This window comes from Falco biarmicus, chromosome 9, assembly GCF_023638135.1.
Source record: "Falco biarmicus isolate bFalBia1 chromosome 9, bFalBia1.pri, whole genome shotgun sequence".
NCBI lineage: Eukaryota > Metazoa > Chordata > Aves > Falconiformes > Falconidae > Falco > Falco biarmicus.
In genome coordinates this window covers 53,661,118-53,688,489 of record NC_079296.1, presented here as the reverse complement: position 1 = coordinate 53,688,489, position 27,372 = coordinate 53,661,118, and the positions used below count along the sequence as shown (strand labels likewise).

General features: G+C 38.9%; 1 protein-coding gene across 7 annotated transcripts; it reads right to left on the bottom strand.

The window, feature by feature from the left end:
- On the bottom strand, positions 1 to 25,710 carry MKI67 (marker of proliferation Ki-67). Of its 7 annotated transcripts, none has more exons than XM_056351237.1 (18): positions 25,692 to 25,710; positions 24,992 to 25,088; positions 23,878 to 23,991; positions 22,263 to 22,344; positions 22,058 to 22,173; positions 21,475 to 21,544; positions 20,508 to 20,586; positions 17,089 to 18,591; positions 16,509 to 16,747; positions 15,339 to 15,759; positions 13,186 to 13,301; positions 12,779 to 12,950; positions 12,557 to 12,691; positions 8,300 to 8,708; positions 7,078 to 8,119; positions 5,835 to 5,910; positions 2,181 to 5,270; positions 1 to 636 (listed from the first exon to the last, which is right to left on the bottom strand). In XM_056351237.1, exons 3-18 carry the CDS (start codon positions 23,967 to 23,969, stop codon positions 512 to 514), a joined length of 7,767 nt encoding a protein of 2,588 aa, XP_056207212.1. In that variant the 5' UTR covers positions 23,970 to 23,991; positions 24,992 to 25,088; positions 25,692 to 25,710; the 3' UTR covers positions 1 to 511. The 7 variants fall into 7 exon arrangements, with proteins under 7 accessions (XP_056207212.1, XP_056207211.1, XP_056207209.1 ...); XM_056351236.1 differs by having other exon boundaries at positions 24,953 to 25,088; positions 25,692 to 25,709; XM_056351234.1 differs by lacking the exon at positions 25,692 to 25,710 and adding an exon at positions 25,381 to 25,495 and having other exon boundaries at positions 24,953 to 25,088.
- Between the last annotated feature and the right edge of the window lie 1,662 nt (positions 25,711 to 27,372).

Genomic DNA, 27,372 nt, shown 5'->3' with positions numbered 1-27,372 from the left:
GACAGTTTACAAATTTAATGACTTACAAATCTGCACTTTTCAGTACAATGAACTTATTTTTTTAAAAAAATAATAATCTAAATGTCAATATAATAGTTCTGCTAATATATCTATACTTCAAGATAATATTTACAGAACTGTAATGAAAAATAAGGCTTAAGCACCAGAAAATTTAAGCAGAAAATAGCTTGACTAAACTGACAGTAAATTAATATGGCTTCCTGACTGCTGTACTGATTAAAAGAGAAAGGGGGATAAACAGATTTGTTTGCAGTTTTGCACAAGCACCCCACAGTTTAGGAACTGCTACACATAAGACAGATCTATTAAAACAGATACCTATGCTGTATCTGTAAACATGTTACGAAATATACTTTGATAATACTATAATTCTTTATTTTACAAAATCTGAGCTTAAAATCTGAATGCAAATCAGTTCACATCAAAAAACCCTGGAATTTCAATTACTGAATTGATTTAAAAATTTAAAAACAGTCTGTGACTGTTAAGACTATTTTCTTGTTCTTGCACTTGATCTTGTCTTCCTGTCCGTGCCTCCAGCAGCCTGAGTCACCTTTACATCTTCTTTAGTTTTGTTCCTTTTTCCTGTTTGTAGCGATCTATCTTCATCATTCTCTATTTGTACACACAAAAAAATTAACGGTAAATTTGTGTCACAAATCAAACATTTTAAACTAAATTCAATCTTCAGTTAAATTTTTAAAGGAAATGTCCTTAACAGCTACATTCCAAAACTTATTTCTATGAATTCAACAAACAAGATACAAACCCCATACTTCTGCACATCCAATATCCTTTAAGATAGATCCCTAAGGACTTATAGCTATTTCTGAAAGTAGGTTAACATTAATGAGAGCAGAAAAACCAATTAGCTACCATTTTAGCTAAAATTCCTTCTACTGATATGTAAAACTAAAACATATGCAACACCAAAGAAAAATCCTGCAAAAATTAATATATAGTAACTGTTTTATGGTCCAGATAAAGCTGGAAAGTCAGGCTTTTAACTGTAAAGAAATGACTAGACACCTATGTAAGCATCTAGATAGCACAGAAAAGTTAAGCTGCTCCAAGAGGTAAGCATCAACCCAACCATCAGACATATAAACAGACTCTAAGATCCAGGGAAAGACAACCTGCCTGGAAAAGAAACTATCCAGGCAGGTAGTAAAGCATCAGAAGAGATCAATCATTTGCAAGTAAATATAACTGTATCAGGAAGCAGGAACTAGCAAGTGTGCAAAGGGAAACAAGACAACTTAATAAACCAAGATAGATATATGGCAAAGAGACATGCATCTTGTATGAGGATAAGCACAAGCTATAGAAAAGAGAAAGAGCCAAAGAGAAATTAAACAAAAGGCATGTGTCAAATCATAATAAGGTTTTTAACACAATCTGGCAGGAAATCCCTCAATATGTAGCTCTAAAGAATCATTGTTATTTCCATTCGCATACATTTATTTGATAATACTTTCTAAGTGCATAATGGTAGTTTTTAAGTTACATCATATCAAGCTGAAAATTCCAGGGAATATTCTAGATGTCTGCAGCAAGAGTTCTATTGGCTTGGGGAAAGGAAAATAAAGGAAGAAGTGGGGGACGCATGCAACTTTTGCTGTCTTTTTTAGCTCAAATACAGCTTCAGGGTCTTCTAACATCAACTTCAAAAAACAGCTGATAACTAGGTAAAGGTTCTCCAAAACCTGGAGATCTGGAAAACAGGACCTTGGACTGTATTTAGGAGAATACAAGATGAACAACGGGTGCTATAAACACGTGATTATCATGTTCTGTCATTAACACCTTCTGCATGTAAGCTAGCTGCTGTATTTACTCTGAACTACGATTTATTGGTATTGATTGAGGAAAAAAATTGTATTATAGAAGATTATGAAGACATTTGAATACCCCAGAGGACAAGTATGTGTCATATCCCATAAAACCAGTCCCTTCTACTTAGGGAAAAAAATACCTTGTTTATATAAGACAACATAAACCTTATTTACTTAAAAGTATTCTTGCCACACTGAAGACCTACTCCATCTACATTAAAAGCATGGCAGCCCACAGTAATATTAGAATTTTGTACACATTATTGTTGTATTTATACATAACTTAGCTATACTTAGAAAATAAAAAGCAAATTCTTGCCTCACCTGATTTTAGTTTTTTGGATGCTAAGTCATCTTCTGGCAACTGACACTTTCTTCTGCGAGAGGTGGAAGTTGCCTGTTGTATAGGGTTAACCTCTTTTCCTTTTCCAGACTGATTATTTTTTTCAGAACCAGTGGATGTCAAACACACATTTTGAGTTTCCAAAGTGTTACTGTTTTCTGGCAAGTCACCCTCTTTACAGACAGAAGTAGAAGTAGCTGCCTCTGATTTGAATTCTACCTTTTCCCTTCTATTCCTCAATTGCCTTGTTTTTCCCTGGGATGAATTATTTTCTAGAGATGTATTTTCATCTTCAAGAATTTTCCTTTGACCTCTACCTTCCAGCAAGCCAGGTTTTTCCCTGAGAAAAGCAGAACTAGTTTCTTCAGATTTGGAAGAAATTGTTTTCTTTCTGTCTGCTCTTGATGGATTTTCTCTTGCACATGGAGCTCCTTCCAAAAGTACATTCTCTTGTTCTTCAGGAGTTTCATTCTTACCACCTTCTGGCAAACCTCGAAGTGAGATGGAACTAACAGCCAGCGAAGTAGTTGCTTGCCTTGAGTTCCTTTTTGACAGATCATTTTTTTCTTGGGAAGCAGAACTTCCCAAAATCAGATTTTTTGCTTTCCTGTAATTATTATTTCTACCACTTTCTTTTGATAAGTCCTGTTTCCCCTGAATAGTACAATTTGAGGCTTCTAACAAGAGAGCAATTTCATTCCTTCTGCCTGTTCTCAGTTGATTTTCTTTTACAGATGAACTTAAATTTTCTAATGGAACACCTTCTTTAGCAACTTCTACTCTACCATTATCTGTTGGCAAACCGTGTTTTCCTCGAAGAGAAATGTAATTAGTTGTATGTGATGTCAGAGCAGTTTCTTTCCTTCTGCCCCTTCCTAATGGCTTCTCTTTTGCACAGGACACTCTTTCCAAAGACATATTTTGTGCTTCATTAGCACCCTCCTCTTTACTCTCACTTTCTGACAAGCCACGTTTTCTCCGGAGAGATGAAAGTTTTTCCTCTGTTGCTGGATCAATTGTTTTCCTTTTGCCCCTTGCTGATGCATTTGCTTTTGTCTGTGAAGTTTTATTTCCCAAAGCTGGATTTTGATCTTCTCTCACAGTCATCTTTTTATCATCACCTTCTAGCAACCCATGTCTTTTTCTGATAGAAAGAGATCTAGATGTCTGTGATGCTGCAGCAACCTCTCGTCTTTTCCCTCGTCTCAGTGGATTATCTTCCATTGAAGAGGGAGTAGCTTCCAAAGCTGAATCTTGCTCCTTTACAAAAGCCTCAACTTTACTATGATCTGCAATTATTAATGTTTGTTTTTCCACAAACCTAGAACAAGTTATTTGTGGAACGGAATCAACTTGCTTTCTTCTGCTCTTCCTTACTTGTGAAGAAGGATTTTCTGAAGTCTCATGTTGACCACCTTCGTAAGTCATTCCTTTGTCATTCCCAGGCAAACTCCTTTTTCCTCCAACTGCTCTGGAACTGACTTCAAGTTCAAAATTTACTTTTCTACTTCTACCTCTTCTACATGCCATTCCATTTTTTTGTGCTTGATTCTCTTGCAGGATTTCAGTTTGCTTTGCTTCAAGTATTCTGTGTTCATTTCTTGTCCGCTTTTCAGGGCTAAGAGCAAGACTGTCACTGTTTGCAGCAGGTACTGATGTGGCAGCTGGGTTGTTCTGATCCTTCATGACTTGGTATGTATTCTTGCCACAAACAAAGCCCAAAGAATCTTTGAGAGATTTGTCCATTTCCATTTCTGACTTCAAGTTGGGAGTCATTATTTCTAGGTTGTTTACATCTTTGGCAAATTCATCAGCCTTTTTCTCCAAAGAGTCTTTTTTGCCTCTCCTGTTTCTAGTTCTATTTGTTCCCTGTACTGCACTTCTGTTTGCTTCCAAGTTGAGAGCAGTAACTGGCATTTTGTTTATCTCTCCAGGTGACTCTGCCTTTAATCTTTGAGATGCCTCTGTTGTGCTTTCCTGAGCATTATCTGTTTCATCTCCCTGAGATACTTTAATCTTATTTTTGACATGCGATTGTGTCTCAGTATCAGTTTCAATTTCCTCGTTTTTCTGAATATTTTGTATATTTTCAAGTGCCGTCCCACAAACATCTGCTTTTACTTCAACTGAGTGTTTTCTAGCACTGCGTAAAGACTTCACCCTTTTCCCTGTTATCTTTATTTCATGTTTACTTCCATTTTCAGATTCTTCTGCTGTAGCAGTCTCAGTATCTTTGTCAAAAGCCTGTTCATCTGTTTTTATCATCTTCGCTGATAGATCACTACGAAGCTTCCTTGCTGTCTCATGAAGGTCCTCCGAAAAAGCTTGTTTAACTTCAGTATTTTTAGCTCTTCCTCTTTTAGGTAGAGCCACTGGTTCTGTGTTTTCTTTTTCTTTTACTCTTTTAGACCTCTTCCCAGGCAACAGAAACATTTCTTCGCTGTCTTCTACACCACCTTCACTAGATTTGTTTTCACCTTTTATTAAACCTGTTTGCAGTTGACAACTTTCATTTTGAATGTTCCTAGATACATTTGCTGTCTTTATGGCTGGATCATCTTCAGTTGATAATGTGTCATTGATACTACACTCCTGCAATGCCTGTTTCATATTATCAGGTTCTTTTTGTAGCACTGAAGAATCTTTGCTACAAGATTCAAGATTCTCACTTGGATGTCTTATCTCCTTCGGGTTTTCCCTTTTACCTCTTCCTGGTCCTTGAGTAGCTCCATGTGATTCCACAAATTGAACAACCACAACTTTTTCCTGAAGAGGGTGCTTTGAAACAATTTCTTCTTGTATGAGACTGTTTGTTCTTGTTCTTCTTCCTTCATTTTTTGCTCCTGAAGTCGAATTACTGATCTCTCCCATCTCTTCTTGGGTATTCTTTTTCCCCAAACTTTGCAGTTCTTTTAAATTCAAATCCTTTTCACACTGCTTTGCTGAAGCAGGATGTGTTGTCTTCCTTGATCTGCCCCTTGTTAGTATCTGGGTGGTCTGGTCTTCACGAGTTGATTCCTTCTGTCGAGAATCTTTACCTTGTGGAATATTTCCTTCATTGTCTAAAACATCTGGGTTTTTTTTTCCCCCCGTTCAAAGTTTTTACATGGAAAAGAGCACAAACAGAAGTTAAATATTACTATGTCTGATCAAAGTAATATCTGTGAGTTTTGATTTTCCTAACAATCATCTTTGTCAAATAAATCACACTTAATATTCTTAATTTAAAAATAAATAAATTAAGACTTTAACCAAGTCCTAGATTAAGGGCCAGGTTTCTGACCAAAGATGTTTGGTTTATTTGGTAGGCAGGTTTAAGCTATGTTCTTGAAAGACTTTGCAAAGCAAGATAGTTTTAAGCTGAGATGTTAACATCAGCATGGTGTTTTTTTTTTTTACACTGGTATGTTTGGAGATGCCCATATTACTGCACCAACAAACTACTATACTGTTACTTCTATACACCAATAGAATCCCAGCAGCTGGTGTTCATTAGAGATGACTGCACAAATTCCATGGGCTATGCATGCTTCACACTGTATTTTTCAGAATTTTTAGAACATGTGAAAACTTCATAATGCCATATTTTACCTTATATATTTGTAGTTCCTCTAGTTAAGAGTATTTATACTTACCGTATTTATGACTGGAATTAGTACAAAGAGGTGCAGTATCTTCTTGCCTAGAATCCGTAACACTTACTGACTTGGTCTAAGGGAATAAACAATAATCAATAAATACATGTCTGACAGGACAGGACAAGAAATAATGGAACCAACCAATTCAAAAATACATAGTAATATTTGAAAAAAAAATTGTCAAATACTGTTCTCTAAAAATGAAATTAACTTAGTTTTATAACTACACCCATGTATTTGAAATTAGCACACAAATATACCAAACTTGATACTTGCCATTTAAGCTGCTGTAGCAGTTTTTAAAGTGAGATAACAAACACTGCACAGTTAAAAAAGTATTAGTTACATTGGCTGAAAAGTGTCTAAATGAGTGCTCAAAAGGAATTTGGGGTATTGAAGCTGAATTATTTTGAGTGTTTTGTAGTGTTTTATCCTAGTTCTGCACTGACAAGTACTAAGCCCAGTGATATTTGGCATTTTACTTATGGATGTGGGAATGAACATAAGGGTAAATATTAATAAAATTTACAATTGCAAGTGTGATGGAACTGTGAATTATAAGGTCAGAAAGGTAGCCCAGAGCAACCTCAGTAACTACTTAGACAGGATTCCTTAAAAAAACCAAAACCGTTAACACAGGCAAATGTACAGTGATAGAGCTATCTCTATAAAATAGGCATCCATTCAGGAAGCAATGAAGGAAAGACTTAGGGGCATAGAGAGCAATCAACTAACAATATGGAAACACGTTTTGTCAAAAGCTCAACAGTTTTGGATGTGCAAAGAAAAAGAGAGGTTAACATTTAATCTGTAGGGTAGGAAGCAGCTGTAAAAAAAAAAAAAAGTCTTGCTTATGAAAAAGAAGGCTGAGAAAGAATCTGATTGTAGTCTGTAAGCACCTTAAAGGGTGCTTTAAACATAACAGGAACAAATGACCAGAAAAACCTAAAGTGCTAAGATTCAAATTTGTAATAACTTAGGTCTTCTAGTGGGAAGTATTCACCGGGACAAAGCTACCAAGAAAAAAAAAAAAATAAAAAAATTGCCATCTTTACAGGTTTACAGGTTCAACATGAGGTGCTTTTCTAGAAAGTATTTCTTCCTCTGGAGGTTATGGGCATGACATACTTGAAGTGCTGTAACATACAAGATGTCATACTAGGAGGCCAAAGAATCCATTTCAACCACAGGCTTTAAAGTCTAAATACATTCCTTCCAAAAGCTAAATAAAGTATTTTACCTTAATTTCCTCTGGTATATCAAACATTTCTGTAACTCCAACATAGTCCAATTCAGAATCAGAACATCTTCCCCTGGGTTCTGCCATAAGCCTTTGGAGACCCACAAAATCATCAACTGGTTGATGCTTCTCTCTTGGAGTCTTCACTAATCTGCTAATACCAAACATATCTTCTACAGGTTCAACTTTTTCCTTTGGTGTCTTGAAAATACGGCTGACCCCAATCATGTCTTCTACTGGTTGATATTTCACCTTTGGACTTTTCTTGATTAAAGTAAGACCTGCCACATCTTTTACTGCACCCCTTTCTTGTACTGGTGCCTTCAGCAACCTTTCATCAGTAATTTCATCTGTAACAGTCTCCAGCTCTTGTTTCGGGGTCCTCATGAGCTGCTTGATGCCTGACAGAGCCTCTACAGGCTCCGACTTCTGCTTCGGGGTCCTCATGAGCTGCTTGATGCCTGACAGAGCCTCTACAGGCTCCGACTTCTGCTTCGGGGTCCTCATGAGCTGCTTGATGCCTGACAGAGCCTCTACAGGCTCCGACTTCTGCTTCGGGGTCCTCATGAGCTGCTTGATGCCTGACAGAGCCTCTACAGGCTCCGACTTCTGCTTCGGGGTCCTCATGAGCTGCTTGATGCCTGACAGAGCCTCTACAGGCTCCGACTTCTGCTTCGGGGTCCTCATGAGCTGCTTGATGCCTGACAGAGCCTCTACAGGCTCCGACTTCTGCTTCGGGGTCCTCATGAGCTGCTTGATGCCTGACAGAGCCTCTACAGGCTCCGACTTCTGCTTCGGGGTCCTCATGAGCTGCTTGATGCCTGACAGAGCCTCTACAGGCTCCGACTTCTGCTTCGGGGTCCTCATGAGCTGCTTGATGCCTGACAGAGCCTCTACAGGCTCCGACTTCTGCTTCGGTGTCTTCATGAGCTGCCTGATGCCTGACAAAGCCTCTACAGGCTCCGACTTCTGCTTCGGGGTCCTCATGAGCTGCCTGATGCCTGACAAAGCCTCTACAGGCTCCGACTTCTGCTTCGGGGTCCTCATGAGCTGCCTGATGCCTGACAAAGCCTCTACAGGCTCCGACTTCTGCTTCGGGGTCTTCATGAGCTGCCTGATGCCTGACAAAGCCTCTACAGGCTCCGACTTCTGCTTCGGGGTCTTCATGAGCTGCCTGATGCCTGACAAAGCCTCTACAGGCTCTGACTTCTGCTTTGGGGACCTCATGAGCTTCTTGATACCTGACAAAGCCTCTACAGGCTCCAACTTCCGCTTTGGGGTCTCCATGAGCTGCCTGATGCCTGACAAAGCCTCTATGGGTTCAGAACTTTGCTCTGGGGTCCTTAAAAGCTGCTTGATGTCTGACATAGCCTCAATTGGCTTCAGCTTCTGCTTTGAGGTCCTCCTTTTACTTCCTGATTTCACCCGAGATGCTTCTTTTTCTGGAATTATTGACAAATTATCCACACTAACACTTTCTTCCAGCATAGATTTTCTTTTTTCAGTTTTTGTGGATATTGCATCAGACATAGACTTTAGAGACTCTCCTCTCAGAAAGCTAGAAATGCCTGGACTATCTTGTTTCTGTTCTGAACCATCTGAACTATTTAACGGTGACACCATCATCTCTCCTGAAAAAAAGTAGTAATTTACATAATTTGAAAAAAGAATTAAGCAAAAAATCCAAGAATTCTAATTGCTTTATAACTAAGTAATTCAAACAGAGCCTTCTACAAACCAAATTTGTACATCAGCAATTGAGTTGGTAATTAGCTTCTACAAAGCACAGCATACATTTTAAAAACTGACTATAAAAATTTTGATCATTAATAATTATATCATTAATTTGATATAAAAACCCTGGTTTCTGTTGTCCTTAAGATTTCTAGTGGTGTCAGGTTTTTATTGCAATTTCCATTGTTTTGAAGCAATACCAGACATAAATCAGAAACTTTCACATTAAAGTATGTTTGATCCTTCCGACACCAAGGAAGAAAAAATTACAAGATATATTTGTAAAATTTGTATCATGAAATATCTCAAGTTAGAAGGGACCCATGTAAAGATCATTGAGTCCAACTGCCTGCTCCTCACAGGACCACCTAAAAATAAACCATATACTAAATCTGTCATCCAGATGCTCCTTGAACTCTGATAGACTTGGTGCTGTGGCCACTTCCCTGGAGGGCCTGTTTCAGTGACCAACCACCCTCTCAGGAAAGAGCCTTTTAATAATGTCCAACCTGAACTTCCCCCAACACACCCATATTCCATTTCCTTATGTCCTATCGCTGATCACCAGAGAGAAGAGATCAACACCTTCCCCTCTGTTGCCCCCAACTCAAGGAAGTTGTAGGCTGCAACCAGAGCACCCCTCAGACTCCTCTTCTCCAAGCTGAACAACCCAAGCCACCTCAGCTCCTCCTTGTAAGTCTTGCCCTCAAGGCCTTTCACTGTCTTGGTTGCTCTTCTCTGGACACATTCTCAATGGTTCAATGTCTTTTGTATACTGAGGCACCCAAAACTACACACAGAAGTCAAGGGGGGCCACACCAGTGCGGTGCGGAGTAGGACAACCTCCCTTGATGCATCCCAGGACACGGTTGGCCCTTTTGGCTGACAGAGCACACTGTTGACTCTTGCCATCAACACAAACCTCCAGATCTCTTTCCAAGGGGCTACTTTCCAGCCTGTTGTCCCCCATTTGTATGTATAACCAGGATTAGCCCATCCCAGGTAGAGAATCTGGCATTTGCTGGTTAAATTTCATACATTTGGTGATTGCTCAGCTCTCTCGTCTGTTGAGATCTCACTGTAAGGCCTGTCTACCCCAAAGGAAGTCCACAGTTCCTCCCAGTTTAGTATCATCAACAAACTTAATGTACACTCAATTCTCGTGTCCAGTTCATTTATAAACACATTAAAGAGCACCAGCCCTAAAATTGAGCCCTGGGGGACGACCACTGGTGACTGGCCGCCAGCCTGATGTAACCCCATGTACTGCAACTCTTTGAGCTCAACCCATCAGCCAATTACTCACCCAGCATATTATGGGCTTGTTTAGCTGTGTGCTGGATGTTTTATTCAGGATACTGTGACAGGCAGTATCAAAAGCTTTACTAAAATCCCAAACCATCACATCTCTTGGCTTCCCTTGGTCAACTAGATGGGTGACCTTGTCATAAAAGGAAATTAATTTGGCTTAAGTGGGAGTTTACTCTCATGAATCTATGCTGGCTATAACCAATGACTGCATTGTCTCTCAAGTGTTTTTTGAGAACTCCCAGAATAACCATGTCCACAATTTTACCAGGCACTGAAGTGAGACTGGCAGGCCTATAATTACCAAGGTCTTCCTTCCTATCCATCTTGAAAATTGGGACATTTGCCAGCTTCCAGTTGACTGTGACCTCTCCAGACTCCCAAGAACACTGAAAAAATAACGGAGACAGGTCCTGCAATAATATTGGCTACCTACACTCACAGTTTGCATGTAGCTTCTACTTGGAATGACACTTTTCACAAATACTCATTATGGTCCTTATAGAGGCACTGACTTTTGTACTTCTTGGATTCTTTTGTATCCTGCTTGCTTGGGATAGCAGAAAAGGATAATCAAGAGGAAAGCTTTGAAAAAAGCGAAGTGCTTATCCTTCGCTGTTTAGTGCCAACTACGCATTTTCTTTTGGTATTTCCTACTGCAGTAAGCATGAGCATTAGAACAAGCATAATTGTGCTGTTGCTCAATAGAAGCAGCTATCATTCCTTTGGCTAGTAAAAAAGTATTGAAACAAAAGAAAGGTTATGAAAGAAAGCCTGGTCAGAACAAGTCACGGAAGCATTTAGAGGAATTTGTATTTTCTTCCTGAAACACAATTCAGATTAAATCTATAATGCCAGAATGCTATTTCTGGAATAATATACTAAAAACTAAGATTTGAATATTGAAAGTCTACCCTCACTTTGGTCCCAGGAAAAATAGTGGAGCAGGTCCTTGAAACACACTTCTGGGCACAGGAAGAACAGGGTGATTGGGAACAGTCAGCACCAATTTACCAGAGGAAAAATCATACCTGACCAATCCACTTCTTTTTATCATAGAAAGTAAGAGATTTGTGGATGAAAAGAAAGCACTGCCTATTATGCAATGCAACTTTAACAAGGTTTTCAACACTGTCTCCACAGTATTTTGGTACCCAAACAAGAACATCACAGGCTAGATGAACGGCTAACTGGTTGAGAGTAAAGAACTGGTTGGACCATCAGGTTCAGAGAGTTGCAGTTAATGAGTCTCTACCAGCAGGCCAGTAACAAGTAAGAGTACTACAGGCTGGAGGAACAGGCTTACTGTAGGAGTCCCTTATCCTTAACTGCAGTTATAATCTCAGTCTTAAAACAATCTCTCTGTTGATTTTAACACCATAAACCATCATCTTAAAACTAAAGTAGGCATGTTTGCTGGTGTGTTTTTAATCAAGGCTTGTAGGATCTAACAATGGCTTGCCTTTGTAGTCCCTATCGTGTCAAGTCCTAACTAACCATAAGATATTCAAGTCCTTCCAAATTCCTGGACCAGCAGAATTAGGAAGTACACCGTTTTTTTCAACCCATATTCCCTAAATTATGACTTAAAGCATCCATGATGTACAAAAGGATTGATGTGTATAGAATCTAAGATTAAAGGCTGGCCCGCTAATTTAAGGAAAGCACTAAATAACAGTATAAATAGCAGCTGATAACGGACATCTTCACATAGGCAAAGATCACTCTGCTAGTCCCTTTCAAATAAAAGACTTTTTACTGAACTCTCTTCTGAAGTTGCAACAAGGTTCGTTATCCCTAAGCTTATCTTCTACCACATCCGAAATAAACCAAAATATATTTCAACCATTATTATTTTAAATATTGAAGGATTTACTCTTGATCTTTGTTGGTGTTTCATAGCTTATTTTTGCTAAATTCTCAAGAAAACAATTTTAATTTAAAGAATTGTGATTTATACAGGGACACAATGACTGGCATGCAAGGTTATTAGCAAAAGATGCATCTTCATATAAATCTTTCTAACCTGACACTTTTAAAAAAAAATTGTAAGTAGACTTTTTTCTGCAAGTTTACATAATAACATCTCCCTACCATGAAACCCTTGTCGCTGGATTCATATGTACCCAGAGAACTGATTAAGAAAACGCATGCTTCAGCACAAGATTTGCCTGAAACAGTATTTTGACGTTTTAGTTTCACACCAAATACAACAAATAACACCTACTCAAAAATTAACTGAAACTACAAAACCGTCTTTTAATACATGATAAAAATCAATTATTTCTTTTATAGGTTGCCAGATGCTTCATCGCAATACATCAAGTCTGCCTGCCTAGGCTGAAACTACTCACTGTCTCAAGCAGTAGACACACCACCACACTGCTACCCCTAAATTTATCTAAACATTCCCTTTCTTTTCAAATAACAAACATACCAGATTCTTCAGGAGTGTGCAGTTCAGAAGTATCCACTGCAGTACATGTTGGTGTAAAATCAGTCTTCTGAACAGTGGCCAAAGGTAACATTTTCCCACTCTTATTTTCTGGAGTTTGAAACATTTCAGTCATTCCTGTAAATTACATTCAGAGAAATGAGCATATGCTTTGATAAGGAATGACATAGTTGGCAGAGTAGGCAACAGACTTAAAAAACTTACCTGTGAAGCTTTCGTCCATATTCATGTTTGGCTTCAAGATAGGATTTTTTACAACTTTAGGGACCTGTCCAGCTGCTCTGACTGTGGTAGAATAAGCTCTACCTACAACTATTGTAGCAGGTGACTCTGCATGACCTGTACTAAAATGATCTTTTATTTTTCTTTCTGGAGCCTGTAGAAGGGAAAGAATAAAAAAAATTAACAGAAAAAAAAAAAGGAAAAAAAGGCTAGTAAACAAAGATTCCTTTTACATAAAATCTACTTTCCTTAAAAATTGTAACAAACACGTCAACACCCATTTAACATGATGCTAGAAATTCAAAAGCTTCCAGCTTCTGTAGCAAAACACAAGCTATTTTGTGGTTATGCAAAAATCCCAAAGAAATGTGAAAAAAGAGAAATACTACCTTTGGTGACTGGGTTTTCTTCTTCAGGGGTCTTCCTTTACGGACACTCTTTTTACGGGTCTTTGACTGTGGTCTTACGACACCTAGTTTTACCACTTCTGCCCAAGATTTTGCAACTAGAAAGCAAAAGAGAAATAACCATTTCAATTCTCGGCTGTATAAATGGAAGTTTACAGTTATTTCTTTAAGATTCTAATGGATTTGCTGCAGTCAGGCATAGGTAAGTGGTTGTTGTATCATCTGACAACACCTTTACTGAAACGCTTTGTGAAACGCCTTCTGTAGGAAGACCCAATTTCAGCTGAAGTTTCACAAGCATTCAAGTACCCAGTATGGCTTTTCACATCAAAACAACAAAAAGCTTCATACAGTGTCAAATAGGTGTTAGATCCTAGACCTGAATGCTGACCCAACTGCACTCTCACGCTTTTTGTAAAGAAAAAAATTTTCCTAATAGAAACTCACCATGAAGCCTTTCAGTCTCATCCTTTATTAAACTTGGTGGGACCCAAGATTTAACATTAGAGGAATGGCTGCTAAGTGAAACATATCCAGCTTTTCTTTCACCACCTTCCCAAGAAATTTCAGTCAGTAAGCTATTTATTTATACTGCTCTCAGCACTTAAATCAACACAGACTTTCCATAATTCTTTTTATGTAACTGCTTATGACATACTCTGAAAATTCCCAAAGTTACCTCTATCACAACATCACTCCATACACAGCACAGAAACCAGGGATTTAGTTACAGCTGTGTAATAAACGAAGCTGTAAGTTGGTAGGACATCAGCCTTGTTTACTTCAGAAATCGGCTATGAGAAGACAGCAATCATATAAAAGAAATTATTATTTTTAGTAGAGATTAAAAAGGGGAATATGCCATTCCTGAGGAAAAAGATATTATTCTCTTGTCAGAACTGCTGTGCAAGTTGGGGAAAGTCTGTAAATAAAAACAACGTCCTAAAGCTGTCATTGCTAGGGTGTTCAGGATATGTAGAAAAATGCCAAGGCAGCAGAAGATTATCTGATAAAGTATTGGAAACACAGTAGACATCCAAAATTTTTAAGAATCATGATGTTCTTTTCATATTGCAGAAGAAAATTATGCACCAATATTAAAAAACATTTATACGTTACAGAGAGGTGGTGAAAAATGGTATGTCATTAATATATGTGAAGCACACTGCTTCTATTAAAATGAATAGAACAACCAAAGCCACTGAACCCCCGCCACACACTTCCCTAGAAGACTAATACCACTTTCAGCTGTATTAACCAGGAAGTATCATAAAGGTCTGTGATTTTATCTCATCATGTAATAATAATGATTAGATCATCATTGGGACATTGTATGTTGTACGATGGCCAAAATTTAAAAATTCCAATACAAAAAAAAAAAAAAAAAGAGCGTAATAAAAATTCCTGGGTCAATGGTGGTGTTGATGGGAAGCTTTACATTTGACTTTCAAAGAGTTACATTTATTTAACTTATGAAAACTGATGACAAAGACACTTCATTTGTAAGAGTCTTCAAAGAAAAGTTTTAAGAACCAGAGCTCCCCTATTATAATGTTTCCAATGCAGCTGTTTCAAACCAGTGCTCAACATTCAAATTCAGATATTCAACTTCAAAATATTCAAATTAACACCCAGTTATCATCCTGTTTAACTATATCTGTTATATACCATTGTCAGCAGTTAAGTGCAGACCAGTCCATGGACAATGGTTATGAATTCTGTATAAAAAAGGTACAAGGAAAACAAACTGAAGCTAGATTGCTATAAACTGCACTGTTTGAAATGAAAGTGGATATAACTGATATAATCTGATTTAGTTCAATACTACTTGCACTTGGAAGGAGTTGAAGGATCACTGTTGCAACTAACCTTGCACACAGAACCTTAATTCTACCATTTTTCAAATTCTGAACATTAAAATTTGTGTTCTATATATGGGTTTATATGCTTTAGTAATTTGCTTTATGAATACAAGAGAATGTAACACTGCAATTTCCAGTTGTTTCCAACAACTGTCAGAAGACATGCCAATCATTTGTTAGCCTCTGAATAACAAAATAATAGGCTTATTTCAGTTTTGTGACAACATTTAAAAGCATTGAAATTAATATTAAAAATTAACTGCTAAAATACACCTAATAAATTGGCAGTAGAGGCACCGCTTCTTCTTTTTGCATTGATAACTGCTAGAGCTCCACTTCTGCTCTTCATGGGAGTGATCTTCGAAGCAAATTGTGCACTTGTTAATTTCTCAGGTGTAGCTGTTAAAAAGGTTTTATCATCTTGGTTAATGTCAGAACACTTAGATGTTTTCACCCAGGCACCAGTTTTCTCCTTTGTATTCATGTCTTCTGCAACAGCATCCTTCTCTTCTGCAATTGGTAACAGTGCTGTGATGTGAGAAACAGAGAAACGTCCTTTTGTGTAAGGTTCTGGAGAGCCTGAAGTAAATCTAGATGTTGCCTTCCCTGAGGCAGGGGATGAGGCAGCTGGGGACTTTTGGGCTGGCAAATTTTTTGGTGACATTTTTTCTTTCTGCCAATGTTCAGAAAGTTCCTAGTAGAAAAAAAATACATAAAGATAAAATGTTACAGTACATAGCCAAACAACAAATGCTGGTTTACATCTCTGGTACGTGAACACAGTAGTGTGAAATATCATCAGATCATTTGAAAAGGCCTTAAATTTTATTCTCTGAAAATAAACTTGTTACAAGTTTTAAATTTCAAAACAGTCTCAAAAGATACATGCAAATTCAATTGAATAAGTTAACTGAATTTATCATTCTACTCTCGAATAAATTTTTGTTCACATCAAGTAAACTACGCAGATTTTAACTGGTTTAAATCAACAGCAAATGTTTTCAAGCTTCTAGTCAACCCACGTGGCAGTAGCTTGCACAGTCTGCCAAAACCTACTGTTCTGTTTTCCGTTATTTATGGTAAACTGGAGCTTGTAAACGCTGCTGCTAAGCACAAACATACAGAAATATACTCCTGCAAATGCATGAGAATGAGCAATAGTGTGTGATGTGAATAAAAACACACCTCCTGTATAGACAGGTAGATATAGGTAGGAGGTAACCTAAACCCTTTTTTACAATGGAGAAGTTAAAAAAAAAAAAAAGGCTGATTAAAATTTGCAGATTTCTAACACCCTTTTAATTTGTACTTAAAATTTCCACTTCCCAACATACATCCAACAAGGTTTGCTTCTAATTTGTAATTATTTTTTTAGAAGTCTTAGAAAATATAAATTCTTTTCACATTAATTGTCCTAGCAAGTTGATTAGTCTTAAAGTTTACCTGGGCTGCAAAGCACTTCAGTCCCTGAGCCTTCTTCAGAACAGCTCGTGGCGAGTTTCCCATCGGTAAACTCAGTCTGGCAGGAGTTGCACCTTTCTTAAGTGGCGAGTTGGCAGGCAAACTTTTATCAAAAAGTTCTGGACTTAGCTGACCACCAAAAGACACTCTCTTTCTGTTTCCTAAAGGCTGAAGTAACAAGTCACCACTTTTCCTCTTCCGAGATACCCTTTTTGTCTTGCCTAAAAATAACAATTGAAAATAATTCTATATAAGAATCCAGATCAACATTTTAACCCACATAGAAAACAGTGCTTACTTGTACATTTTAAAGTTGGAAACATATCAGAAAGTAACATACCTTAAAGAAAAAATAGATCCAATTGAAAAAACATATATACACATCATCATGTATTTTTATGGTCAAATATGATGATATTATGGTCAAATACATGATACATATTTTTGAGCTGATGTCAGTGCAGTGATACCTTCTACATTTTATGCAAGTAGAAAATTCTCATGAAAATGCTACGAGAATTTCTCACACACAAAACCAAGGCAGGGGATTGAACACATTTACCTGATTCTTCTCCAGGCAACAGGCCAGAAATATTCACTTCTGAGACAGCCTCATTGTCTTTCAGTACAGTAACACTTCCAGAAGACCTTCTCATTGATGGCAATCTACGAGGTCTTATAACACTGGCATCTTCCAAATCTTGTTTCTGGTGATACTCCTTCGTGACCAGCTCTTCTTCAGTTGCCTTGTCTTTTCCGTCTGCAGTCTTATGATGTTCTTGAACGGCATCTGCCTCCAGTACTTTTTCAGTTAGCAGTACAGAGGTCCTCCACCTACTCCTCCTTCTTCCAGAGTCAGGTTTCTGACTAGCAGGAGATGCCAGCTCTGACATTAACTCTTCGGAAGCTAGTGTCTCCGAATGGACACTTTTGTTTGATAATTTGTCATTTTGTCTGTTATTTCTTCTGGGACTCCTGGATTTAGAAAGAGAGGCAGGAGTTTCAGAATGTCCCTCTTTTGAGTTAACAGAGTTTGCCTGATCACAAATTTCTTTCAGCACTACTCCTTCTACAGGTTTTCCTGGTGTATGTTGTTTACTATTTTGTCTTTGTTTTAAGCACTTATCTTCCGCCAAAGGCAGTTGTTTGAGGCTATCATTTCGGCTCACTGAATCTTCTCTTTCAGTTTCAGCTGAAATTTCTGAAAGAGACTTACGTTTTGACGACACACGTCGTCGAGTTGTTGGAGTACCATTATTTACAGGATTCATTCCACTAGTTTCTCTGGTAGGTGATATGAAATGAGACTGGGAACTCTTCCTTCTGGGTGTTGGTGTAGACAGAAGATATTTATCTACTTCAGAAACATTAGTCATGTTAGCTGTTTGTGCTTGTTCATCTAATGCTATTGCAGAGCTGTGTGTTTTAATTGTATCTGTATGATCCAAGCATTCTACAGGGCATAGCTCCAGTGGAAATGCTGCATTTCCATCATTTTCCTTACTGGGTTTGCTCGTAACTTCAGTACCATTAGGTTTCTCTGCTGGACTTAGTTCCTTATGACCCTGCAAGTGACTTTTACCAGTATCTCTTGATATCTCCTCTGAAACAGAAGTTTGAGGACTTCTGGTAAAACTCTTATTGGTAGCGCTTCCAGCAGCTGAGATCTCATTAAACTCTAAACTGTTAACTTTTTGCTTTATTTTGCATTCTTCAATCTTTTCACTTCTGCCTATTCCTTTTTCTTCAGTCAGGTTTCCCAGATCATGAACACAGCTTGATGATAAAATTTGAGCACTTGGTTCTAGCGGAACACTCTTACCATCTTCTTTTGCAGCTTCTTGAGATGCATTTCTGTTGTACAGGAAATTTTTCACCTGAATCTCATATTTCAGTTTCTCATAGAGTTTAGTGAAGGGAGACTTTTCATTTTTCTTTGTAATGATTTGATGTATTCTGCATGAAGATTTGGGTGTTTGCAGTTTGATGGGTAAAGCTTTGGAAGTATTTTCCTCTGTACTTTGTTTAATTTCATTGGCATTTTTTTCTTCAAACTCAGCATCACCTACAAAGCAAGCAAAGCAAAACAAAGTAATACAGATGCAGAGTTACTTAAAAATTGTAGAATTACAAATCTAAGTTCCATAAACACAGATAAAAATCCATTCCTTTCCTCTCCCAAGGCAGTAGACCAGGCTCCAGTACTGTAAATAAAGCTCTGTTAACAATAACAATTTCTCTCAAAGTAGAAGCATTAGTATGTTTAACATAATTTTACCTTGTAATCTGGAATTTATCCCATATTCATTCAGGTAAGGCACTTGGCATTTCATGCTTTTTTCTTTGGAATCAATAGCTCATACAGAACTTTCAGGGATGCCACAATACAGATCTATGAGCGCAGAACTGAACCATATAGATTAGCTTCCCACAATCCAATCCAGTTTTTGTCCTGCATTTACATAGGTGTGCTACATTGTTTGAACTGTGGCAATGCTTCTTTAGCATAAAGCTAGGCAATAAAGGACAGCGTCGCTTCCCAGATGAGACATAGCAAGTGACTGCACGTGTGCCATCTGTAAACTGCATCCAAGGAAGTTTGAGGCAGCAAGCTTCACTTTGTGTTTTGCAAGAGCAAGGGGTATAGGCAAGCTGACAAGAGTACATCTGAGAACAGGTGCCTTTTTCAGCCACAGGCTGAGGCCTTATGTATACCTATACATCTACAAGGTCTATTTCTCGACAGTATGTCAGCATGAATACCTGATGGAACAAATGGTGACAAACGTTGATTTTTCTTAATTGTGAAGGGAACTAATCCAAGCAAAGGTGAAGGCAGAGACTCTGACATACAAAGAAAAGCCTGACAATTATCTTCCAGGAAAAGGAGCGAGTGGGGAGAAAAAGAGACATGGGAAAGAACAGGAAATTAGATCTTTTTGTGAACACTTTTTACCCAACTGCAGACAAGCACATGGATAGTTTTTTTACTGAGCTGACAAGTTGTTCCCTTAAAATTCACAGAACAACAAAAAGCAGAGGGTGTTGTATCGTAGCACAGTGTTGGGAAACCTATTACCCAAATCCTGTCAATACAGATGCACTCACAGCAACCTGTTGAAATGGAATGCTTTGAAACAGCGTGGGTTTTTTTGCACCAGAACTAACCTTTGTCACAAAAATCAAACCTGGTTGTAGACAAATAGCCTCCATCTAACCAACCTTGTATCTCCCCATGGATATTAGCGTTACTTAAGACAAGAAGGATGGGAAGGTGAATTTGGGGCATTTAACCAGCCTATGATCTATAACTACCCAGATTTAGTACCTCTAGAAGATTTTACTGGGTTTACATGAAACAGCTATTGTAAATGATTATTTTAATCGGCAAAATAAACCCTTTCTATATGTCTCCAAAATTATACCCATTTCAATTTATTAGGAAAGAATACATAAGATAATGCAGTATTTGCTCAAAAGGGATCTAGCTGTATTCTGGGTCAGCAGAGAACTACAAGTAATTTTTAATCACAAAGGTGAATGTACCACATTATCCTTGTTTAATGACACTTAGAATTAAATCTAATAGGCATTTATTTCACATATCAGTTTCAACTGACATTTGCATTGCATTTGCAAAGCTGGTGTACTGAACTCTCTTCTTGCCTATAAACTTCATAAACTGAATTTGCACAAATCACGAAGCAAGATGTATGGATTTTGCCAATTCCAGGCTGCTACTGCACCTTTGTCAGGATGCAATTAAACTGATTTCTCTCAGCAGTACTTCGTTTTGGTAAATCACAACATTTAAGTATGATGAGATAGTACGCTGACACAGCAAGGTGTATAGTACTCAGATTGACAAGTCTTAAAATGCACTTCTTTTGCTCTTTTCAACCTTGTTTTTCCTCTTACACTATGAATAAACACAGTGAAGGGGGAAGAAGAAAACAAAGCCCCCATAAAACAGGTACCAACCTGACACATGAAGACTTTTAGATCCTGGAGTTTGTTGGTGTAGTAACTCCATTTCTGCCACCTGCTGAACATGAAGAACCTGTAAATTTGTACAATATTACAGCAGAGCAACAAATAATTAAAGCTTAGCTTTCAACTGTACATTGAAAAACACATGCATTGTTTACTGAAGTCTTAGAAGTATTCAAATGAAATCCTAGAATATTTCAGACTATAAGAACATTGACTGACACACATCTGAAGCCCTATATAGCAAGAGTTTAAGTCTTGTTTTATCATTAACATCATTAAGCTCTAAAAGCAGCTGTAGCATATGAACACATATAAGCACACTTGAATTTTACTTCCTTACCAGACCTAGTGGAAGACTTTAATTTAAATAAGAGAATTATGACATTAAAAAAAAAATGTATCAACAGCTACAGTACTCTGAAACAAACACTATGCTCTTGAAGGGAGAAAACTTTACCAAGAACAAAAGAAGCAACTAATGACAATAAATTATTAAAAGATAGGCTTAGTTTTATATTTATAAATTCCAATGTTAGTGTACTAGCACATAGAACAACAATAGATTGTTTAAAAAAAAAAAAAAAAAAAAAGAATGCTATTCTCCAAGGCAAACTTCCTCATTTGAAGTACAAGGATTTCCAGCACTCACACTCGGCATTTCCTGTTTCCATCCTCTCTTCGAGGACGCTAAGGATTAATATTTAATAGCTTAACTTTATTAGTAACATCATAGATTATTAAGTACCTATTACCAGAAACTGATAAGTAATAAATTATTAATTTTTGTTTTTAATAAAAGAAGGCATTTATCTGAAGGAGTTCATTTGTATTTTCAAACAGAAGGGCAGTCAATGGCTGAAAAATTATTCCTAATAAGAAAACAAGGAATTAGAATACAATATCACTGCTAATACCTATATACTTGTAACACATAAGCCTACGGCCACAGAATTACCTGCAGTGTTTCATCTTTTGGAGACCTAGAACGCCCCTTTCTTGGTGTTGACTGCCGAGGATATTCAAATCTGGAAGAAATATTTCAAAAGACAACCATTTTTTGTCAAACAGCTCATGACTAAAATCCCATTATTAAGATAAACAACCCAGCAATAGTTATCCACTCCCAACAATACACACATATAAATTTTAAAGGCTTTAACTACACCAAAATATTTCTAAATTTTGCCCTAAAACTGACTAACCTTATAACAAGATAAAAATGATCTCTCCAGACAACGCTATTTTTATTGCTTTAGCCTAATGTAATATAAAAGTGATTAAAAAAAAAAATCTTTAAGCAATCCTGCCTCCTGAAGATTTGTAAGACTCTAACACAAAGTACAAAATACAAAGTAAACAAGATTAACTTCTGTTTCTGAAGATGGTAAATGGACGTTTTAATTTTTCCCATTTATCTACAGCCACTTTCTGTATCTTCATCCAGCAATGAAGGCCTGTGTCCACAAAGCTCTCCACATTGTTTGCCCACAGAACACATTCTAGGATTGAGACATCAGCAGTTTGTCATTGGTACTTACCTGAAAGAACGATCAATAATAGTTAACACATCTCCATGTTTCAGAGGTACAGGCTGCTGAAAACAACCACCATTCAGCTGCGTAGGATTTACTGTACTTAAATTAGTCAATATTGCCTAAAAATAAAACAAATATTTCAGTAGCCTGAAAAGATGCAATGATACAAGGTACATATCATTAAAATATGTGATATGTGTGTCTTTACCTCCTTGTTCTCATTTACTTCAATTTTACAATGTTCTTTTGAGACCTGAGGTAACTGGATGCGAATATCACATTCTGTTCTCCTGTGGGTGAAAATACAGTTTGAGTTACAAGACAAACAAAAACCAGAAAAATTTGCCTACTGTAGAGTTAGGCGATTTCCCAGCTTTTCAGCTAATAAACTGTACAGCAGCATGACACTTCCTTAAATCTGGTAACATGAAGAAAATGAACTACCTAAGTCTTTCAGCTGCAGCAAAAAATAGCAGAAGCTCACACTTCTACAACATCAGAGAATCCCTAACACAAAAAATATGTGAAATACCCACATTCTGAAAAAAGCAGTTTGCAACAAGCAAAAAGAGACGCATCTATGACAGATGTCTGGTGGCTTGAGATTACTCGCTTCCTGGCTTGCAAGTCGCCAAAGACTTGTGGGGTATTTTTAGAAAATGCCAGCACATGCTCTTAAGCATTCATTAGTGATCGCTCTCAGAGACAAGAGTATCATGCAGATGGACTTTTGGTCTCACCTGGATAGCTATTTCTACCTTCTTAGAAGTTATCAGTAAGTGAAAGTTGTGTTTCAAAGTGTACGCTTTTTCTTAAGCTAATCTCTAATCTTTTTGACATGAGATAGGTCTTAGGCGTCAAACACACCAGCTATCATACCAGAGGTACTGTCCACTGAAGTACCTGACACCTCACTGATGCAGGTGGCAGAAATTCATATTTGTACCATTAAGTAACATCTGGGCAGCTCTGCTGAAGCCAAAGTACAGTATTATTGGCACTGGATTGCTTCCCATAGACTTTCACTATGGAATCGGGTTCCGGAATGAGTAATTACAGTGAGGGGAGTTACCTATCAAAGTCACTAAAGTGCTGAACAGATCTAGTTTAAGAGAACTAAAAACATTTTATTTGAAGCCAATTTATGTTAGGATCATCTAGTCACGTCTTCACATACACTGTTCAGGAACATTAAATTTATCCTTTAATGTAAAATAGCTGGATCAAGCTCAAAACCCGCTATTACTCAATTGTGTAAGTCAAAGCGAGTTTCAAGACTAGATTGGAGGAGAAGGTTCAAGTTCTAACTATTTGGTATAAGTGCTAATTATTTTTTAATATTAATTCTAGATATTGGTTCACATATTCAAACTGAGTTTCTGGAGAACTTAAAAAAAAAATTGAGATAAGCACTGATGTAACGAAGATAGTCAAATATAAGCAATGTACCTTTCTTCTCTTCTCGAGTCAATTATCTGGAAACTGTCTCCAAATAGAAGAATATCATCACTTGCTCATCAACCGTGTATTACTTTTAATCCCTTCCCCAGATTTGCTTTGGCCAGAAACGTTAAACAAACAAACAAAAAAACCAACCACAAACCAAAGGTAGTTCTGGCAAGGAAAAGACAAAAAGCAACAACAAAAACTAAGTTCAGCTTTCTAGTCTTACAATTAACCCCAGGCCAATATGGGCTTCCCTTCCCTGTACATCATTCACAAAGAAATAAACATTTATTTTTGCAAGTAAGTATTAAAAGAAAATTACAGGGAAAATATCAATATTTTTATCTTGATTATGCAAGTACTCAACTAATCCCCACCTTCCAAATAAACAAGAACTTGCAGTGAGTGGAAAACTAATTCCATCAGTCCCGTTCCGTTTAATTACAATAATATTCCCAAAGAGTGGCATCTTCAAATATAAGGAATCCTGCCTGTAAAAGAACAAAAAAAATAACTCAACCAAATCCAAACAACACTTTACATGTTTATGAAAGTAAATCAATATAATATTTTTTTTTTCTTACTTCTGTTCAAGAGACATTTTCCAACTTACAGCAGAACCTTGGTGCCATTAACATGTGGTTGTCTGTATAAAAAACTGGAAACTACTTATGGTGAGCAACCAGTGTAATCATAAATGGGATGATGAAGACACTACGTAAGTGAAGAAATTAATGCTTACACAGGGTGGCAAAGGCAATCATCACTTGTTCGCGTAAATTTGCTTATACTACTTTTATGTGTGCAATAGGTATTTGTTACCCATCAGAGCCTTTGCAAAGATTCAGGGGCAACACAATATTTCATCCCATAAGCAACTTAAAACTATTTCCATGTAAAGTCACCCCTCCTCATCTAAACCTAAATATTATGCATTCTCTTACATATGTGGAAATTCTTTGACTAGATTTTAAAGCAAGCAAGGACCGACTAATTATAGTTGTATCCTCATGAAAAAGGAGGAAATAGTGACATTACTGAGAAGGTGCACTCGCAGGAGGGCAGCGCAAAAGGAGGCAAGTTCAGCGTTTCTAGGCTTTTGTGACAGGCTGCCGATACTGCTGAGAGGATGGCAGGTGCACCTCGGTGCACACGTACAAAGAAAGCTGAAAGAACAGTAACTTGCTAAACAAAAACCAAACGCAAACCAGCAGCGTATGCACAACAAGGTACCCTATTCTTTTCATGTATGACTATAGCACGAAGTACGAGCAATCCTCCAAAAAGCATATATAAAACGGACTAGCAAGCATCATATATTTGAAAGTAGCAAGCTAAACCAGGAGAACTAATGCAGTGAAGTGTCATCCTTCTGAGATTCTTTGCTCGGTTTCATACGAGAAAATAATTGTTGGGAAAAAAAAAAAAAAAGAAAGCCCCAAGAAAACACACCTCAGGGCCAATTTGACATTCCCCCTAAAAAGCCTTTACCGGTATGTTACAAGAAACGTCAGTCTTCAGGTTTTCCGTACCCGCTGCACTGTTCACAGCTTCCACCAACTGCTACCACGGAAAGACGCCACACGAGCTGCAGAAAGCGAAGTTCACGCCACCGTTACGAGCCCACGCTCCGTGTGGCCGCGTCTGCAAGCGGGGCGGCCACAGCCACCGGCGCGGCCGGCGCCGCCGCGTCGCAGCTCCCGCCGGCAGGACGGGAAGCAGGCGGCCACCGCGGGCAGCGCCCCGAGCCCCAGCGCCGCGGCCGGCCGGCCCGATCCCCCCCGAGCCCCACCGCCGCCTCACCCCCGAGTTCACCCTTCCTTCCCCCCAAGTCGCGCCCGCCCGGGGGCCCCCGCAGCCCCGGCCCGGCCGCCCCCTACCCGCAGCAGCGGTGCGCGGCCCGCCGAGGGGCCGGTGTGGCGGCGGCGACGCTGCCCCCCGCCCGCGCGGCCCCTCCTGTCAGCGCGCGGCGCCAACTGAACTTCCCGCCCTCCGGGCCCTCGCGCCGCCGCCGCCCGCCGGTGTATCCCTGCGCCGCGCACAGGCACAGAACGGAAGCCGTGCAGGCGGCCCCAGAACCGCCGCCGGCCTCACCTGCTAGCAGCCGCCATGGCTGAGGGGACACACACACCCCCCCAGCCCGACTAGCTAGGACAGGCGCACCTCGCCGGCCGGACTCTTTTAGCCTTACCTGATGCCGCCTTGGCGGAAGGAGAAAAAGTGCCAAACCGATCTCATGAAACAATTTTCGAAAAGGCGCGCGGCAGCCCTCGATTGGAAGAAGGGAGGTCACGTGAGCGAGCGGCGGAGCCAATGGGGGGCGCCGTGCTGTTTGTTTTCAAACGGAGACGCAGGAGTGTGGCCCCGCCCTGCAGCCGTTCCCCGCTTCAGGGTGGCGGGCAGCGCGCCCCCCGGCCCCCGGCCCCCCCGGGCAGCGCGCCCCTCGGCCCCGCCGCCGGTCATTGCCGCGCAGCGCCGCTCTGAGGGAAAGGAGTTCGCGGGGGGCTCCGCCGGGTCCCGGCTACGCACCTTTTAGCTGCTGGTGTTGTTTAAACCCCACAGGAACGTCCAGAATCAGCTTATATCGCTTAACTTAGGCTTGCTAAACTAATTCAAGGATCTGTATCTTCTTTCTGCTCTGGTCTTTCCGTAATTCAAATAGTGTTAACTATACAAATTAGGTTTTAATTTAGGTGCTCTCCACCTTTAAAGGAGCTGGGGTGGGGAGCAAGGATGGGAGGGAGAAAACAACAGTAAAAAATAAAAATCCATTTCAATCAGCCATTTAATTACCTTCACTTATCTACAAAAAGTGGTTCCCATCACCACTCCCTGATAGCAATCCATTCCTAAGAGCTATGAAAACCTGTATCACAAGAATCAAGATGAACACTGCTGACCTGTGGTTGTCGACAGAAAAAAAAACAACCCCCCAAAAATGGGCAAGTTTTAGTTCAGTCACACAAGGTAGAACAAGCTTTTCCTAGATAAATCCAGTATCGTGTCCATCCTTACCCTTGATGAAGCTTATGTTTTTGATATTGCTGTTATGTTTGTATAAACTTAAAAATTAATCTCTAATCAATGTGATAATCTCCAGGTACCAAAAATGAGAAGAAGCCTTAATCTGAAAATAGCCAAGGAGTGGAGTTCTTTGAATATGACTTCAGAACATAAACATTTTTCAGACTAGAAAGGCTTTCTAACCATAGCCCTCTCCAGAATACACAAGATACCTTTAAAAAATGCTTTTAAAAATCTGTGCAGAAAAATTCAGATTATGCTGAGACTATGGAACTTCCATCATTATATTCCATTCTTCCTCTGATTTGAATATTTGCAGCAGTGGTCTGGAATTACAAAATACAGGCCCCAACCAACGCATTTTATTCTCTGGAATACCATCTTCTACACGATGCACAATATTACATTTTAAAAGCAAGCTACTTGTGTGGGTTTTGCATTCTTTTTGATGTCCAAGGGAGTCACGAAAGCTTTTAGACTTCTAGAAAAGAGACTGGAAGGTGCCGTTTTCATCTCTGTGAAAAAGTATAGGAAAGTGCTCAAAACCCAAGTGGACAGAGATCTGCCACACAGCGTGTGAAGATTCTGCTGACAATACTCAGCCAGTACCGAGGTGGGTCAGGGAGCAAGACTGTTGGCATGTCTCCTCGGACCATCTGAAACCCCATTTTCAGGCTGTGGTTCCACAAAAATCTAAGCCAAATGAACCTCTGTTGTCAGAGATGTAAATAGAAAAGGAATTTAAAAGAGTTACAAAACCAAATTACTTCCAGAAATTCTAAATAATTGGGGGGGGGGGGTGGGGGGGTGGGGGTGGGGAAGAACAGTTTCCTCTCACAGATTACATT